This window comes from Salmo trutta, chromosome 20 (assembly GCF_901001165.1).
Source record: "Salmo trutta chromosome 20, fSalTru1.1, whole genome shotgun sequence".
NCBI classification, from domain to species: Eukaryota; Metazoa; Chordata; class Actinopteri; order Salmoniformes; family Salmonidae; genus Salmo; species Salmo trutta.
In genome coordinates, this window is record NC_042976.1 from 4,286,560 (window position 1) to 4,301,630 (window position 15,071).

General features: G+C 41.1%; 1 protein-coding gene across 5 annotated transcripts in view; it reads left to right on the forward strand.

The window, feature by feature from the left end:
- Positions 1–1,490: 1,490 nt before the first annotated feature.
- The window catches only part of LOC115155442 (myc box-dependent-interacting protein 1), a 47,023-nt gene continuing 33,442 nt past the window's right edge, over positions 1,491–15,071 (forward strand). For 4 of the 5 annotated variants that reach the window (XM_029702059.1, XM_029702061.1, XM_029702063.1 and 1 more), the window contains exons 1-4: positions 1,491–1,771; positions 5,426–5,506; positions 5,606–5,660; positions 6,670–6,764. In XM_029702059.1, the coding sequence (XP_029557919.1) occupies positions 1,685–1,771; positions 5,426–5,506; positions 5,606–5,660; positions 6,670–6,764 (318 nt within the window). In that variant the 5' untranslated portion in view covers positions 1,491–1,684. The remainder of the gene's footprint in view (positions 1,772–5,425; positions 5,507–5,605; positions 5,661–6,669; positions 6,765–15,071) is intronic. The other variant, XM_029702062.1, reaches the window with a different exon arrangement.

Here is a 15,071-nt window from a genome sequence, read left to right on the forward strand (position 1 = left end):
TATATAGTGTGTATAGTGTGTACAGTATATATAGTGTAAAAACTGTATATAGTATGTACAGTATGTACAGTGTATATAGTGTGTATAGTGTGTATAGTATATATAGTGTGTATAGTGTGTATAGTGTGTATAGTATATATAGTGTGTATAGTGTGTATAGTGTGTATAGTATATATAGTGTGTATATTGTGTATAGTGTGTATAGTGTGTATAGTGTGTATAGTGTGTATAGTGTGTACAGTATATATAGTGTGTATAGTGTATATAGTGTGTATAGTGTGTATAGTGTGTATAGTATATATAGTGTGTATAGTGTGTATAGTGTGTATAGTATATATAGTGTGTATAGTGTGTATAGTGTGTATAGTATATATAGTGTGTATAGTGTGTACAGTATATATAGTGTGTATAGTGTATATAGTGTGTATAGTGTGTATAGTATATATAGTGTGTATAGTGTGTATAGTGTGTTCAGTATATATAGTGTGTATAGTGTATATAGTGTGTATAGTGTGTATAGTGTGTATAGTGTGTATAGTATATATAGTGTGTATAGTGTGTATAGTGTGTATAGTGTGTATAGTATATATAGTGTGTATAGTGTATATAGTGTGTATAGTATATATAGTGTATATAGTGTGTATAGTGTGTATAGTGTGTATAGTGTATAGTATATAGTGTGTATAGTGTGTATAGTATATATAGTGTGTATAGTGTGTATTGTGTGTATAGTGTGTATAGTGTGTATAGTATATATAGTGTGTATAGTGTGTATAGTGTGTATAGTATATATAGTGTGTATAGTGTGTATAGTGTGTATAGTATATATAATGTGTATAGTATATATAGTGTATATAGTGTGTATAGTGTGTATAGTGTATATAGTGTGTATTGTGTGTATAGTATATATAGTCTGTATAGTGTAAAAAGTGTATATAGTATGTACAGTATGTACAGTGTATATAGTGTATATAGTGTATATAGTGTATATAGTGTGTATAGTGTGTATAGTATATATAGTGTGTATAGAGCATATTTGAAGACAAACATAGGCCAAACCCTTCCATTGAGCTTTGTCCGTGGTCCACAACAGTCACACACATAACTCGGCTTTCCGTTCAGCACCACCACAGGTACCAAAGCTGTAGACTAAAAGTCATTCAGCACCATGGACAGCGCTATACCGTCTGTGTTCCCACAGAATACGTTACAGTGTGTAGGTATGATGCAGTGACACTAACCTCGGCCTTTGTCTGTATCTAGACTATTGTTTTGGTCTGGTTGTGTTTCCATACTGATTTTACAGTACTTCCTCACACAGTGAAAAGACAAGCCAAGTCATTAGTCCAAGCTAGACTTTCAATTTTATTTGGTGAGCTGAGCAAAGCAATGTCGCCACCAAGTGCATAAAGGGTAAACTACAGTAGGCTTGTCGCTTTAAGAGGCAACCCTTCTGCATCGGTCATGATTATCATCTGACTGACAACGGTAGGCCACCCTACGCATAGCTGGAAACTGGAAAACCATTCGCCACGCACAGACACCCGTTCCGAAACGTTCCCGTTACATTGGTCTACTATCACGAGTGGTGACTACTTTTTCCGTCCACGTTGATGTCCCTTCTTCCTCGGTAGAGAGTCGTTATTTTTATTATATTGAATCGAGAGCTTATCGGAAAGACAAAATGGCAGAGATGGGGATGGGGAAAGGGGTTACTGCGGGGAAACTTGCCAGTAACGTGCAGAAAAAATTAACACGGGCCCAAGAGAAGGTAAGATATTGAATAACGTAAATGTGTTATTTTTCCGTTATATCTGGTTCCATCCAAATGACATCACCGGAGAGGACTCAATGACGCATCATCATGACCGTCAACCTTTAAAAACCTAACAGGCCTCTACGGTCGTCGGGATATTTCCTTAATTCATCCGTTATGTCATTTATACACATCCCTTTTTACAGTATACCTACCTGCTGCAAACGTGTAGATATGCATGTAGAAATTGAGCAATATAAGTAATTGTATAGCTAAAGCAATTTTATGTTGTGCAAATGAAATGAATTCCCTGATCTGGCCTGTTATAGTGCAGTGACTATTCAGTAACAATATTGTCGATTACATTCCATGCAGCATCCATAACCTAAAAGCATTCCGTTTCCGGTTAGATTTGATATACAGTAGTTTATTTAAAATGTAATAAAAAAAAAACGAATTTAGCTGTAATTCAAATGGTATATGACCTGATGGTATTAGTGGCCCTGTATCCCTATTGGACAGAGGGAATGACTGGATGGGTGTTGAGGGATGGACAACATGTACAGAGCCTTCAGAAAGTATTCACATCCCTTTACGTTTTTAAAAACATGTTGTTGTGTTACAAAGTGGCATTCAAATGGATTTAATTGTCTTTTTTTTTTGTCAACGATCTATCCAAAATACCCTGTAATGTAAAAGTGGAAGAAAAATGTTTAAGAGGTATTAGGATACAGTATATGCAAGTTATTTGAATGTTTATATATTTTTAATGTTTTATTTGATGGCTGCCAAGTATGTCATGAAGAACCATAAAAACGACAACAGTTAGTTGAATTAGTCTAGATATGAGATCGTTAGCACGTGGTTGGGAGGACTCTTCGATATGAATCTTCATCTAGCCTATAGGTAGAATTAAATACATGAGAAACACTTTTGAGCTTCAAAATGATCCCGTGTGGCTCAGTTGGTAGAGCATGTTGTTTGCAACGCCAGGGTTGTGGGTTCGATTCCCACGGGGGACCAGTACGGAAAAAAAAAAAAAATGAAATGGATGCATTCACTACTGCAAGTCGCTCTGGATAAGAGCGTCTGCTAAAGATGTGACATGACACATATATGTTAATAGTGAGTGGTGTAAGGTGACATACCGTTTTTATATGTGTAGTAACATTGTTATTATATTACAAATCAACATTGTTGTTACATAGAACTTTGGAAAGTGCTTTATAATTGCATAATAAGGGAGTTACTACATATCATTGGGTGTATTATAATTACCTAAGGCATTTAAACTGGAACAAACATTTCAGTAACGGGTGCCAACAAATCTAACTAACTGATTGGATTAGTTTAGAAAAAATGTTATGTTATTATCTTTGTGTAGCATAAGATGAATCAATAAATGTAATAAATGTACATGCACAAACATAGATATTGAAAAATAATAAAAAATACAAAATTAACCGGCAATAGAGCATGCTGGGAAATATGACAATGTTGGGCATGGTTTTGATGCAAAGTGATGTGTATGAGTTTCAGGTCCCTATATTGGGGTAAAACTAGCCCCTCAGAATAATGCCTTATGAAATACGTATGTTATTGTTCAAAAAAAAAGTTTTTTACATATTCGCTTAGTATCTGACTAGCTGGTCTGTAGGACCAAACACAGATGAATGCAACAACCATGTCACTAACAAATACATACAGTCATGGGGAGTAACTCTACAACTTTACTAAAAAGGAACGGCACTCTGGGAAATATTTAAATAAGGCTTTACACTTAGCAGTGTGTTAATTTAACTGTTCCAGCGTCTATATGTGTCCACAGACTCAACACTCAGTGTTGATTTAATTATTATTTTTTAACAATGGATAATTTGCTGTGTAAGCATTCAACTTGCTGTTTGCAATGTTTGCGAATGACTTTGAATTATTCTGCAATATTTTCAGGTATCATAAAATCTATTGCAGCTTTCAACCTTTTCAGTGGCATGTTGAAAGAGCCGTACAGTAGTTGAGCGTCACAACTTATTTATACTTATCTGTACAAAATATCATTCGTTAATTTGTTTGACTTGATTATGTACACCTGAGGCAATGCACTTTCAGGAGAATGTACATTTACATAATGTTCACATAGAAATGTATTGTGTAGATCCAATATGACTGTCAGATAGCATAGGAGATTGTGTGTGTTCTATTCATTATATTTCTATCTTCAACGTGCAGTTCAAGATACAGTTCTGCCATTATTTGAAGGCAGCCAATCTAATAATATTCCAATATTTATAAAAAGTATTTGCTTTCTGAGATCTGTACTCAAATAGTTGTAGTCAACTCCAAAAGTAGCTATTTGTTTCCCCGGAAAAAAATGGTTCCTTTCAACAAAGTATAGTTATCTATTACACTGTAAATTATCTACCTTGAGACTGTCTTTGTGATCTGGGGTTTGAACTGAATCATCTGAGGTCTGAACTGAATCATCTGAAGTCTGAACTGAATCATCTGGGGTCTGAACTGAATCATCTGAGGTCTGAACTGAATCATCTGAGGTCTGAACTGAATCATCTGAGGTCTGAACTGAATCATCTGAGGTCTGAACTGAATCATCTGAAGTCTGAACTGAATCATCTGAGGTCTGAACTGAATCATCTTAAGTCTGAACTGAATCATCTGAAGTCTGAACTGAATCATCTGAGGTCTGAACTGAATCATCTGAAGTCTGAACTGAATCATCTGAAGTCTGAACTGAATCATCTGGGGTCTGAACTGATAATGTACCAATGTTTTTTAATTGTATCTTACATGGCATTTCCCAGAGGAGAATATTCCACAAACATTGTATCCTCGGGTCAGTCTTTTAGCGCACTGAGGATTTCAAGCTATCCAATTGGCTAGTGTCCATGATGCGTTCCCCAGCTGATTGTAGGCACTCCTCAGAATAATCTCTATGCCGAAATCTGTTCATCAAAACTGTACTTTGTTGGGAGAAAGCAGCGTCAGTGCTACAGATTAGACGGACACGTTTAAACTGACTGATCGGGAGGCTTTTCTTTAGAGGAATGGGGTGGAAACTATCACTTCTTAGAAGTGTCTTTCGATCTGTGGGCTTCCTGTATAGATTGGTGATGAGCGTTTCCTTTTCTTTGGAGATCTGAATGTCAAGGAAAGCTGACACTAAAGTAATCAAAGTCCACGGCGAAACGAAAATGACCATTCGACTTTTTAAGATACTCACTGAACATCAGGTTAATGCCAATATATCATCTATATAACGTCGATATAGTTTGATCTTGGATAGAAAGGTATTTTTCTCAGGGTTGAGAATGCGATCATGTTTGTAAGAGTTCCATGTAAAGATTGTCATAATTGGGTGCCATCGTACTCCCCATAGCAGTTCCTTTAATTTGAAGGAAAAAGTCACTTCTAATCATAAAACAGTTATTTGTGAGCGCCAGCTCTGCTAGGTGTCTGATACACGAGGAGCTAGGCCGAGTCTGTAGGGCGTACCTGTATATCTGCTGTTTAAATGAGACAAGGATTGTTTTACATGTATACATCTGCTGTATAAATGAGACAATGATTGTTTTACATATATACCTCTCCTGTATAAATGTCCAGGATAAAGATTAATGTTAATGGCATGTCTTGTTCAATGTCTTTTTCTAGGTAATGCAGAAGCTGGGTAAAGCAGATGAAACCAGAGATGTTGCATTTGAGGAGGGAGTGATCAACTTCAACAAACAATATGTAAGAGTCAACAAACAATATTAGTCTTTTAAAATGATCTGACTCCTCCAACAAAGCCATGATCTGTGTAAAATGAGATGTTTTATGTTCCCTTCTCAGACAGAGGGATCCAAACTGCAAAAAGACCTCAGAGCATACCTGGCTGCAGTACAAAGTAAGATTATAATTTAATCGAGACTCTAACATGCTGACTACTCTGGGCACGTACGTGCACCCGCGTGTGCCATCGAACCGATTGTTGATTTTGTCCATCCATATCAGACAAGATTAAAAACACGCAGGTTGAAATATCAAAATGAACTCTGAACCAATTATATTCATTTGGGGATAGGTCAAAAACACACATGAAACATTCATGGACATTTAGCTAGCGAGGTCCTTTAATTCTGGACCCATTTTGAGTCACACAAAACCGTGTGTTCTCTACTCTGACAATTAATCCACAGATAAAAGTTAGTTTCTAGTAATCACTTCTTCTTCTTCTTCTATGGATTTTATATGGCGGTTGGCAACCAATTTTAAAGTGCATTACCACCACCAACTGGACTTGAGTGTGAACCTCCAGTTCATCTCTCAATCACCCAGGTGGATATATGCTCCTAATAACCAATGAGTAGATGGGAGAGGCGGGACTTGCAGAGCTTCAAGCGTCAAAAAAAGTTCTATTTTAGCGCCTGGCTACGCGGACGCTCGCTGACGCGCGCGAGCAGTTTGGATGAAATGACTGAATAGCATGTATGTGTAAATATTTTTGCAAGGCTCGTGCACGCAACACGGGCGGTGTGGAAGCATGTTAGGGCTGGATTCCTAGACACAGATTAAGCCTAGTCCTGGACAAAAACAAATTCTCAATGGAGATTATAACAATTAAATGCCAGGTGTTGATGTTCAATGCAGAAACATGATTCAATAAGACACTCTGCCCTAATGGTGTCTGTCCTCATGCTATCTGCCCATAAGTCCTTATTTTCGTCTGTACAATCCTCTCCACTGATGTCTGTCTGTCTGTCTGTCTGTCTGTCTGTCTGTCTGTCTGTCTGTCTGTCTGTCTGTCTGTCTGTCTGTCTGTCTGTCTGTCTGTCTGTCTGTCTGTCTGTCTGTCTGTCTGTCTGTCTGTCTGTCTGTCTGTCTGTCTGTCTGTCTGTCTGTCTGTCTGTCTACAGCGATGCACGAATCTTCCAAGAATCTTCAGGAGTGTTTGTCTGACATGTACGAGCCGGAGTGGTACGGCAAAGATGACGTGGACTCCATCGTTGAGGTCAGAGGGCATCTTTAGTTATCACAACTAAAGTCACATTCATTTCATTCACTGACCCATCCTTCTATCCTTTCTCTCTCTTCCTCAGTCCTGCAGTCTCTCAGCCCACAGTCACTCCCTCTCGCTCCCTGACTGTGCTCTCTCTCCAACTCTCTCTTCCTCCCCCACACACACTAGGGTTGAATATTTTCCCGGTATTTTACAAATGTTCCATCCCGAGAATAAATCACTTTTCTACCAGGTAACCCAGTATTTCCCGCTAAAATCGGAAGTGGCATTCTAAAGCATTCTAAAGCATATAAATGTGTCTTGATTTGATCAGAGCTTTGATCAGCGTGAACATTCTAACTTGATGCTAGCTGAGTCTGATGAGCCATATATTAAATATATATTTATGAGCCCTACATTAACCACCTTTAATGAGCCCAAGCAACAACAAAAAAAAGTTTTTTTTTATTGTGCTGTTATCCAATAAATATATGATATAGATTACTGCACATTATGCACGACAGAAAAACATAAATAAATTAAACTAGTTCTCAGTAGGTTAATCTTTTTTTAAGGGTGAACTGTGTTACTGTACTGCATTGTATTATACTGTCTTATATGGACTGGAATTACACACATAATTCAAACCATGATAAAGCAGGGAGAGAACATGTGATTATGTTGCAGTACATGCATCCTACAAAGTTACAAGTATAGGCTAGCAAATGTAATAACAATTTTGAAATCTGTTGCATATCTTTCATAATATCTCCCCTAATGTCATTAGCCTACCTCCTCTTTCTCTCTCTATTGCTTCATTCATTCCTTCCTCGCTTTCAACAGTTAAATTAAATGAGTTTTGTTGTCCTTATCTTTAACATTCTAATGACATGCTTGAATAACATAGGACTAGAATTAGATGCAGAAGGCTTTCACTTCTCTTCAAGAAGATTGAATTGTTAAGGGTCTGAATGGTTATGGGTCTGAATGGTTATGGGTCTGAATGGTTATGGGTCTGAATGGTTAAGGGTCTGAATTAATAACTGTTATAGTCTACCACCATCTGAATGGTTATGGTCTGAATGGTTATGGGTCTGAATGGTTATGGGTCTGAATGGTTATGGATCTGAATGGTTATGGGTCTGAATGGTTATGGGTCTGAATGGTTATGGGTCTGAATGGTTATGGGTCTGAATGGTTATGGGTCTGAATGGTTATGGGTCTGAATGGTTATAGGTCTGAATGGTTATGGGTCTGAATGGTTATGGGTGTGAATGGTTATGGGTCTGAATGGTTATGGGTCTGAATTAATAACTGCTATAGTCTACCACCATCTGAATGGTTATGGGTCTGAATGGTTATGGGTCTGAATGGTTATGGGTCTGAATGGTTATGGGTCTGAATGGTTATGGGTCTGAATGGTTATGGGTCTGAATGGTTATGGGTCTGAATGGTTATGGGTGTGAATCGTTATGGGTGTGAATGGTTATGGGTCTGAATGGTTATGGGTCTGAATGGTTATGGGTCTGAATTAATAACTGCTATAGTCTACCACCATCTGAATGGTTATGGGTCTGAATGGTTATGGGTCTGAATGGTTATGGGTCTGAATGGTTATGAGTCTGAATGGTTATGGGTCTGAATTAATAACTGCTATAGTCTACCACCATCTGAATGGTTATGGGTCTGAATGGTTATGGGTCTGAATGGTTATGGGTCTGAATGGTTATGGGTCTGAATGGTTATGAGTCTGAATGGTTATGGGTCTGAATGGTTATGGGTCTGAATGGTTATGGGTCTGAATGGTTATGGGTGTGAATGGTTATGGGTCTGAATGGTTATGGGTCTGAATGTTTATGGGTCTGAATGGTTATGGGTCTGAATGGTTATGGGTCTGAATGGTTATGGGTCTGAATGGTTATGGGTCTGAATTAATAACTGCTATAGCCTACCATAATCGCGCATTCACTCTTCTTTCAAACTACCCGTGAGTTCTATTTTGCTGCTGTATTTAACATTCACCAAACAAGAGCTTGTGTCCCTCTTCAAATAGTTTTTGGAATAAGAAATGCAAAAAAAAAAAATTATGTCCAGCAAGCTATTCTAGTCTAGCTTTTTCTGCAAGGATTCAAAGAGCTAAGGAGCATTTTTTTTAAAGAGAGGTCTGTAACGACCGCCACAATGAGAGGGACCAAGATGCAGCATGGCATGTGTTCATGATTATTTATTTATATCAGAACAGTAAACAAAATAATAAACAATGGCAACGAAAGCGCACAGTTCTGTCAGGTAAAACAGAAAACAACTACCCACAAAACACAGGTGGGAAAAGGCTGCCTAAGTATGATTCCCAATCAGAGACAACGATAGACAGCTGCCTCTGATTAGGAACCACACTCGGCCCAAAACAAAGAAATACAAAACATAGAATGCCCACCCCACACCCTGATCTAACCACATAGAGAAATAAACCGTCTCTCTCAGGTCAGGGCGTGACAAGGTCAGCGGAGCACAGGTGCGTATTGCACATGAGTCAAGAGGCTCTAAATTAGAAGCTTATTATGCATAACCCATCATTAGATAAATATAAGGCTAATACTGCATTGAATGTATTACCTGAAAGAGGTAGGCTAGGACATCTATATATAGGCCTATATATCAATCTAGAACAGGAGTATCTATTTTGGATGCAATTTGAATGGAGTTGATGGAGAGAGAGAGAGACCGGGAGAGAGTTGCTCGCTTGTTCACTGTTTTAAAGCAACATTTACATTACATTTACATTTACGTCATTTAGCAGACGCTCTTATCCAGAGCGACTTACAAATTGGTGCATTCACCTTATGATATCCAGTGGAACAACCACTTTACAATAGTACATCTATATCTTTTTTCGGGGGGGGGGGTTAGAAGGATTACTTTATCCGATATTAGAGTGATAGGAAGTTTTATATCTCTGCAGCTGAAATGGAAAATAATTATGATCTATCAAATAAAAACCATGGTTTTTATACGCGTCAAAATTTACTGCGTATTTGGTCTTTATATTACTGTAGTGTAGACTATGCTGCAGAAAATGTAGGCCGACCTGTCACCAGAGAAAAAGTGATCATGATGAGATGATAGGTCTGCTACATGCATTGTGAACTGCGCTCCATACTGAGATGGGCTGTCTGTCCCAACCCTGAGCATTGATTCATCATGCAGAGGCCGTAGAGAAGCCAGATTTAGATATCACATATCATTTTACAGTTCCATTTCACACCATGATGTTCATATCATTTATTATATTTGACCGGTTATCCCGGGAAAAATAAATGGTTTTGTACGGTAAATCCCGGTAACCAAGTTCCTATAATTCAACCCTAACACACCCTTTCTCCCTTTCTCTCTCTCTCTCTCTCTGTGCATGCTGGGAGTATTTTGTAGTTGAGAGGCCGGGTGAAGGGCTCTGTTCTTCCTTATTTTCTTGATTCTTTCATTAGTCCTTTCTTAAACATGTTATTTTCTATGGTGGAGGGTTAACACACTGTTATTTTAGCAGCACCCACTGTTTTTTGTCCAAGTTAGGGAGGAAGAGGACAGAGTTTTAGTTTCCTGGGGTTTTGAACCGTGTTGTGTGCGCGATGGCTTCGCAGCCTAGCGCGGAGTAGACGCTGTCGTTCCGGCATGGATTCAGGTGTGTTCCTGAGAATGGAGTTAAGGTGGAGTAGACGCTGTCGTTACGGCATGGATTCAGGTGGGTTCCTGAGAATGGAGTTAAGGTGGAGGAGACGCTGTCGATACGGCATGGATTCAGGTGGGTTCCTGAGAATGGAGTTAAGGTGGAGTAGACGCTGTCGTTACGGCATGGATTCAGGTGGGTTCCTGAGAATGGAGTTAAGGTGGAGTAGACGCTGTCGTTACGGCATGGATTCAGGTGTGTTCCTGAGAATGGAGTTAAGGTGGAGTAGACGCTGTCGTTCCGGCATGGATTCAGGTGGGTTCCTGAGAATGGAGTTAAGGTGGAGTAGACGCTGTCGATACGGCATGGATTCAGGTGTGTTCCTGAGAATGGAGTTGAGGTGGAGTAGACGCTGTCGTTACGGCATGGATTCAGGTGTGTTCCTGAGAATGGAGTTAAGGTGGAGTAGACGCTGTCGTTACGGCATGGATTCAGGTGGGTTCCTGAGAATGGAGTTAAGGTGGAGTAGACGCTGTCGTTCCGGCATGGATTCAGGTGTGTTCCTGAGAATGGAGTTAAGGTGGAGTAGACGCTGTCGTTACGGCATGGATTCAGGTGGGTTCCTGAGAATGGAGTTAAGGTGGAGTAGACGCTGTCGTTACGGCATGGATTCAGGTGGGTTCCTGAGAATGGAGTTAAGGTGGAGTAGACGCTGTCGTTACGGCATGGATTCAGGTGGGTTCCTGAGAATGGAGTTAAGGTGGAGTAGACGCTGTCGTTACGGCATGGATTCAGGTGGGTTCCTGAGAATGGAGTTAAGGTGGAGTAGACGCTGTCGTTACGGCATGGATTCAGGTGGGTTCCTGAGAATGGAGTTAAGGTGGAGTAGACGCTGTCGTTACGGCATGGATTCAGGTGGGTTCCTGAGAATGGAGTTGAGGTGGAGTAGACGCTGTCGTTACGGCATGGATTCAGGTGGGTTCCTGAGAATGGAGTTGAGGTGGAGTAGACGCTGTCGTTACGGCATGGATTCAGGTGGGTTCCTGAGAATGGAGTTGAGGTGGAGTAGACGCTGTCGTTACGGCATGGATTCAGGTGGGTTCCTGAGAATGGAGTTAAGGTGGAGTAGACGCTGTCGTTACGGCATGGATTCAGGTGGGTTCCTGAGAATGGAGTTAAGGTGGAGTAGACGCTGTCGTTACGGCATGGATTCAGGTGTGTTCCTGAGAATGGAGTTAAGGTGGAGTAGACGCTGTCGTTACGGCATGGATTCAGGTGTGTTCCTGAGAATGGAGTTAAGGTGGAGTAGACGCTGTCGTTACGGCATGGATTCAGGTGGGTTCCTGAGAATGGAGTTAAGGTGGAGTAGACGCTGTCGTTACGGCATGGATTCAGGTGTGTTCCTGAGAATGGAGTTAAGGTGGAGTAGACGCTGTCGTTACGGCATGGATTCAGGTGTGTTCCTGAGAATGGAGTTGAGGTGGAGTAGACGCTGTCGTTACGGCATGGATTCAGGTGTGTTCCTGAGAATGGAGTTGAGGTGGAGTAGACGCTGTCGTTACGGCATGGATTCAGGTGTGTTCCTGAGAATGGAGTTGAGGTGGAGTAGACGCTGTCGTTACGGCATGGATTCAGGTGGGTTCCTGAGAATGGAGTTATGGTGGAGTAGACGCTGTCGTTACGGCATGGATTCAGGTGTGTTCCTGAGAATGGAGTTAAGGTGGAGTAGACGCTGTCGTTACGGCATGGATTCAGGTGGGTTCCTGAGAATGGAGTTAAGGTGGAGTAGACGCTGTCGTTACGGCATGGATTCAGGTGGGTTCCTGAGAATGGAGTTAAGGTGGAGTAGACGCTGTCGTTACGGCATGGATTCAGGTGGGTTCCTGAGAATGGAGTTAAGGTGGAGGAGGCTCTGCTCGCAGTTGGCAAACAGGTAAGAGCTGAATTTGTTCATTCTAGATGCGGAATGTATAAAGCTGTGGTTGTGTTCATGAAAAGAGTGAATTTGGTGGGTATGCTGATTGCTAGTGGAATATTTGTAAGGGATGTGTTGGTTCCCGATTTCTCCTTTTTTGACTCCTTCAACTAGGGTGGTAGTTGAGAATCTGCCTCTGTTTATTACGGATGATCAAATACGGAAAGAGCTGAGTCGGTTTGGTAAGTTTGCTAGCGGTTTTTGTGTACTGTCGGCATTTTTTCAGGCAGATGCCGTTAAGCATGTTGTTTCGTTCCAAAGGCAAGTGTTCATGTTTCTGAATAACAATGAGCAACAGTTAAATGTGAATTTTAAAGTGAGGCATGGGGAGGGGCTCTACGCGGGGTTTGCCAGCACAGATAGTCTACGGTGCTTTGAGTGTTGGGATTTGGTGCATAAGGCCGTAAACAAGGTGAGGATACAAGCGCCAGTAGGGTAAATCGAGGTAAATGTGCAGGGGGCCATGAGACACAGGCAGCAGAGGCTGTGCCTAGTCATGCTATAGATGGTGGTGTAGATGAGGCTGGGTCTAGTCATGCTATAGATGGTGGTGTAGATGAGGCTGGGTCTAGTCATGCTATGATGGTGGTGTAGATGAGGCTGGGTCTAGTCATGCTATGATGGTGGTGTAGATGAGGCTGGGTCTAGTCATGCTATGATGGTGGTGTAGATGAGGCTGGGCCTAGTCATGCTATGATGGTGGTGTAGATGAGGCTGGGTCTAGTCATGCTATGATGGTGGTGTAGATGAGGCTGGGTCTAGTCATGATATGATGGTGGTGTAGATGAGGCTGGGTCTAGTCATGATATGATGGTGGTGTAGATGAGGCTGGGCCTAGTCATGATATGGATGGTGGTGTAGATGAGGCTGGGCCTAGTCATGCCATGGATGGTGGTGTAGATGAGGCTGGGCCTAGTCATGCTATAGATGGTGGTGTAGATGAGGCTGGGTCTAGTCATGCTATGATGGTGGTGTAGATGAGGCTGGGCCTAGTCATGCTATAGATGGTGGTGTAGCTGAGACTAGGTCTAGTCATGCTATGATGGTGGTGTAGATGAGGCTGGGTCTAGTCATGCCATGGATGGTGGTGTAGATGAGGCTGGGCCTAGTCATGCCATGGATGGTGGTGTAGATGAGGCTGGGCCTAGTCATGCTATAGATGGTGGTGTAGATGAGGCTGGGTCTAGTCATGTTATGGATGGTGGTGTAGATGAGGCTGGGTCTAGTCATGCTATAGATGGTGGTGTAGATGAGGCTGTGCCTAGTCATGCTATAGATGGTGGTGTAGATGAGGCTGGGCCTAGTCATGCTATAGATGGTGGTGTAGATGAGGCTGGGTCTAGTCATGATATGATGGTGGTGTAGATGAGGCTGGGCCTAGTCATGATATGCTAGTGGATGAGGAGAGTATAGTGGGGAAGGGGAAGCGACTAAGGATGGTGGAGGACGGTATTAAGCGAAACAGGAAAAAGGGGGAGAAGAAAGGAGTTGGAAGGGGAGAGGCTGGTGTGGTCAAAGGCACTAAGGAACCTTTGCCTGGTGGAGGGGGGAAGGCACCGACTAGAGAGAAAGTGCATGTGGTCAGGATAGGAGATGGAGATGAGGAAGGTGAGTCTGAGGAAGAGGATGATGAGGAGGCTTTCTTTTCAGACTCCTCCTCAATTGGTCCAGAGCTGACAGTCAGTCAGACAGAGGGGTCAAAGTACACGGTGAGGGAACTGCCAAGGTTCCTGAATGAGACTAAAGGGAAAAATAAGGTTAATCTTGAAGCTTTTTTTTTTGCAATCCGGGAAAGTTTGTAAGATCAGTACAACACGCTATGAAAAATGAGGTGCATGGTGTTCTCTCACCCAGGAAACGGTTTAGGTTGAGGAAGTGGGTCACAACAGTGCATAAGGGTCTACCTTCAGACGCTGTGTAGATTAATAGTTTTTTTTCTGGCACTGGGGCTTTTTGAGCTTTGCTATTGGTCTCTTTCTTTGCTGGCTTTTTTCCCACTTCTTATGGAGACTCTTCGGGTCGGCTCGCTTAATATAAATGGTGCCAGAGATGCAGGAAATAGGAGTCTGTTGGGTGAATATGTAAAACAAAAAAAAGCACAGGTGTTGTTTCTGCAGGAGATGCATAGTGATGTGATTAAAACCTCTTAAGGATCTGACCATTTTTTTCAATTATCTCCTAAAATGACTCATACCCAAAATCTAACTGCCTGTAGCTCAGGACCTGAAGCAAGGATATGCATATTCTTGATACCATTTGAATGGAAACACTTTGAAGTTTGTGGAAATGTGAAATTAATGTAGGAGAATATAACACATTAGATCTGGTAAAAGATAATACAAAAATATCTTTGAAATGCAAGATAAAGGCCATAATGTATTATTCCAGCCCAGGCACAATTTAGATTTTGGCCTCTAGATGGCAGCAGTGGATGTTCAAAGTTTTAGACTGAGCCAATGAACCATTGCATATTTGTTCAAAATGTTGTATCAAGACTGCCAAATGTGCCTAATTGGTTTATTAATACATTTTCAAGTTCATATTTGTGGACTCTCCTCAAACAAAGCATGGTATTCTTTCACTGTAATAGCTACTGTAAATTGGACAGTGCAGTTAGAGTAACAAGAATTTATGCTTTCTGTGCATATCAGATATGTCTATGTACTGGGAAATGTTTTTG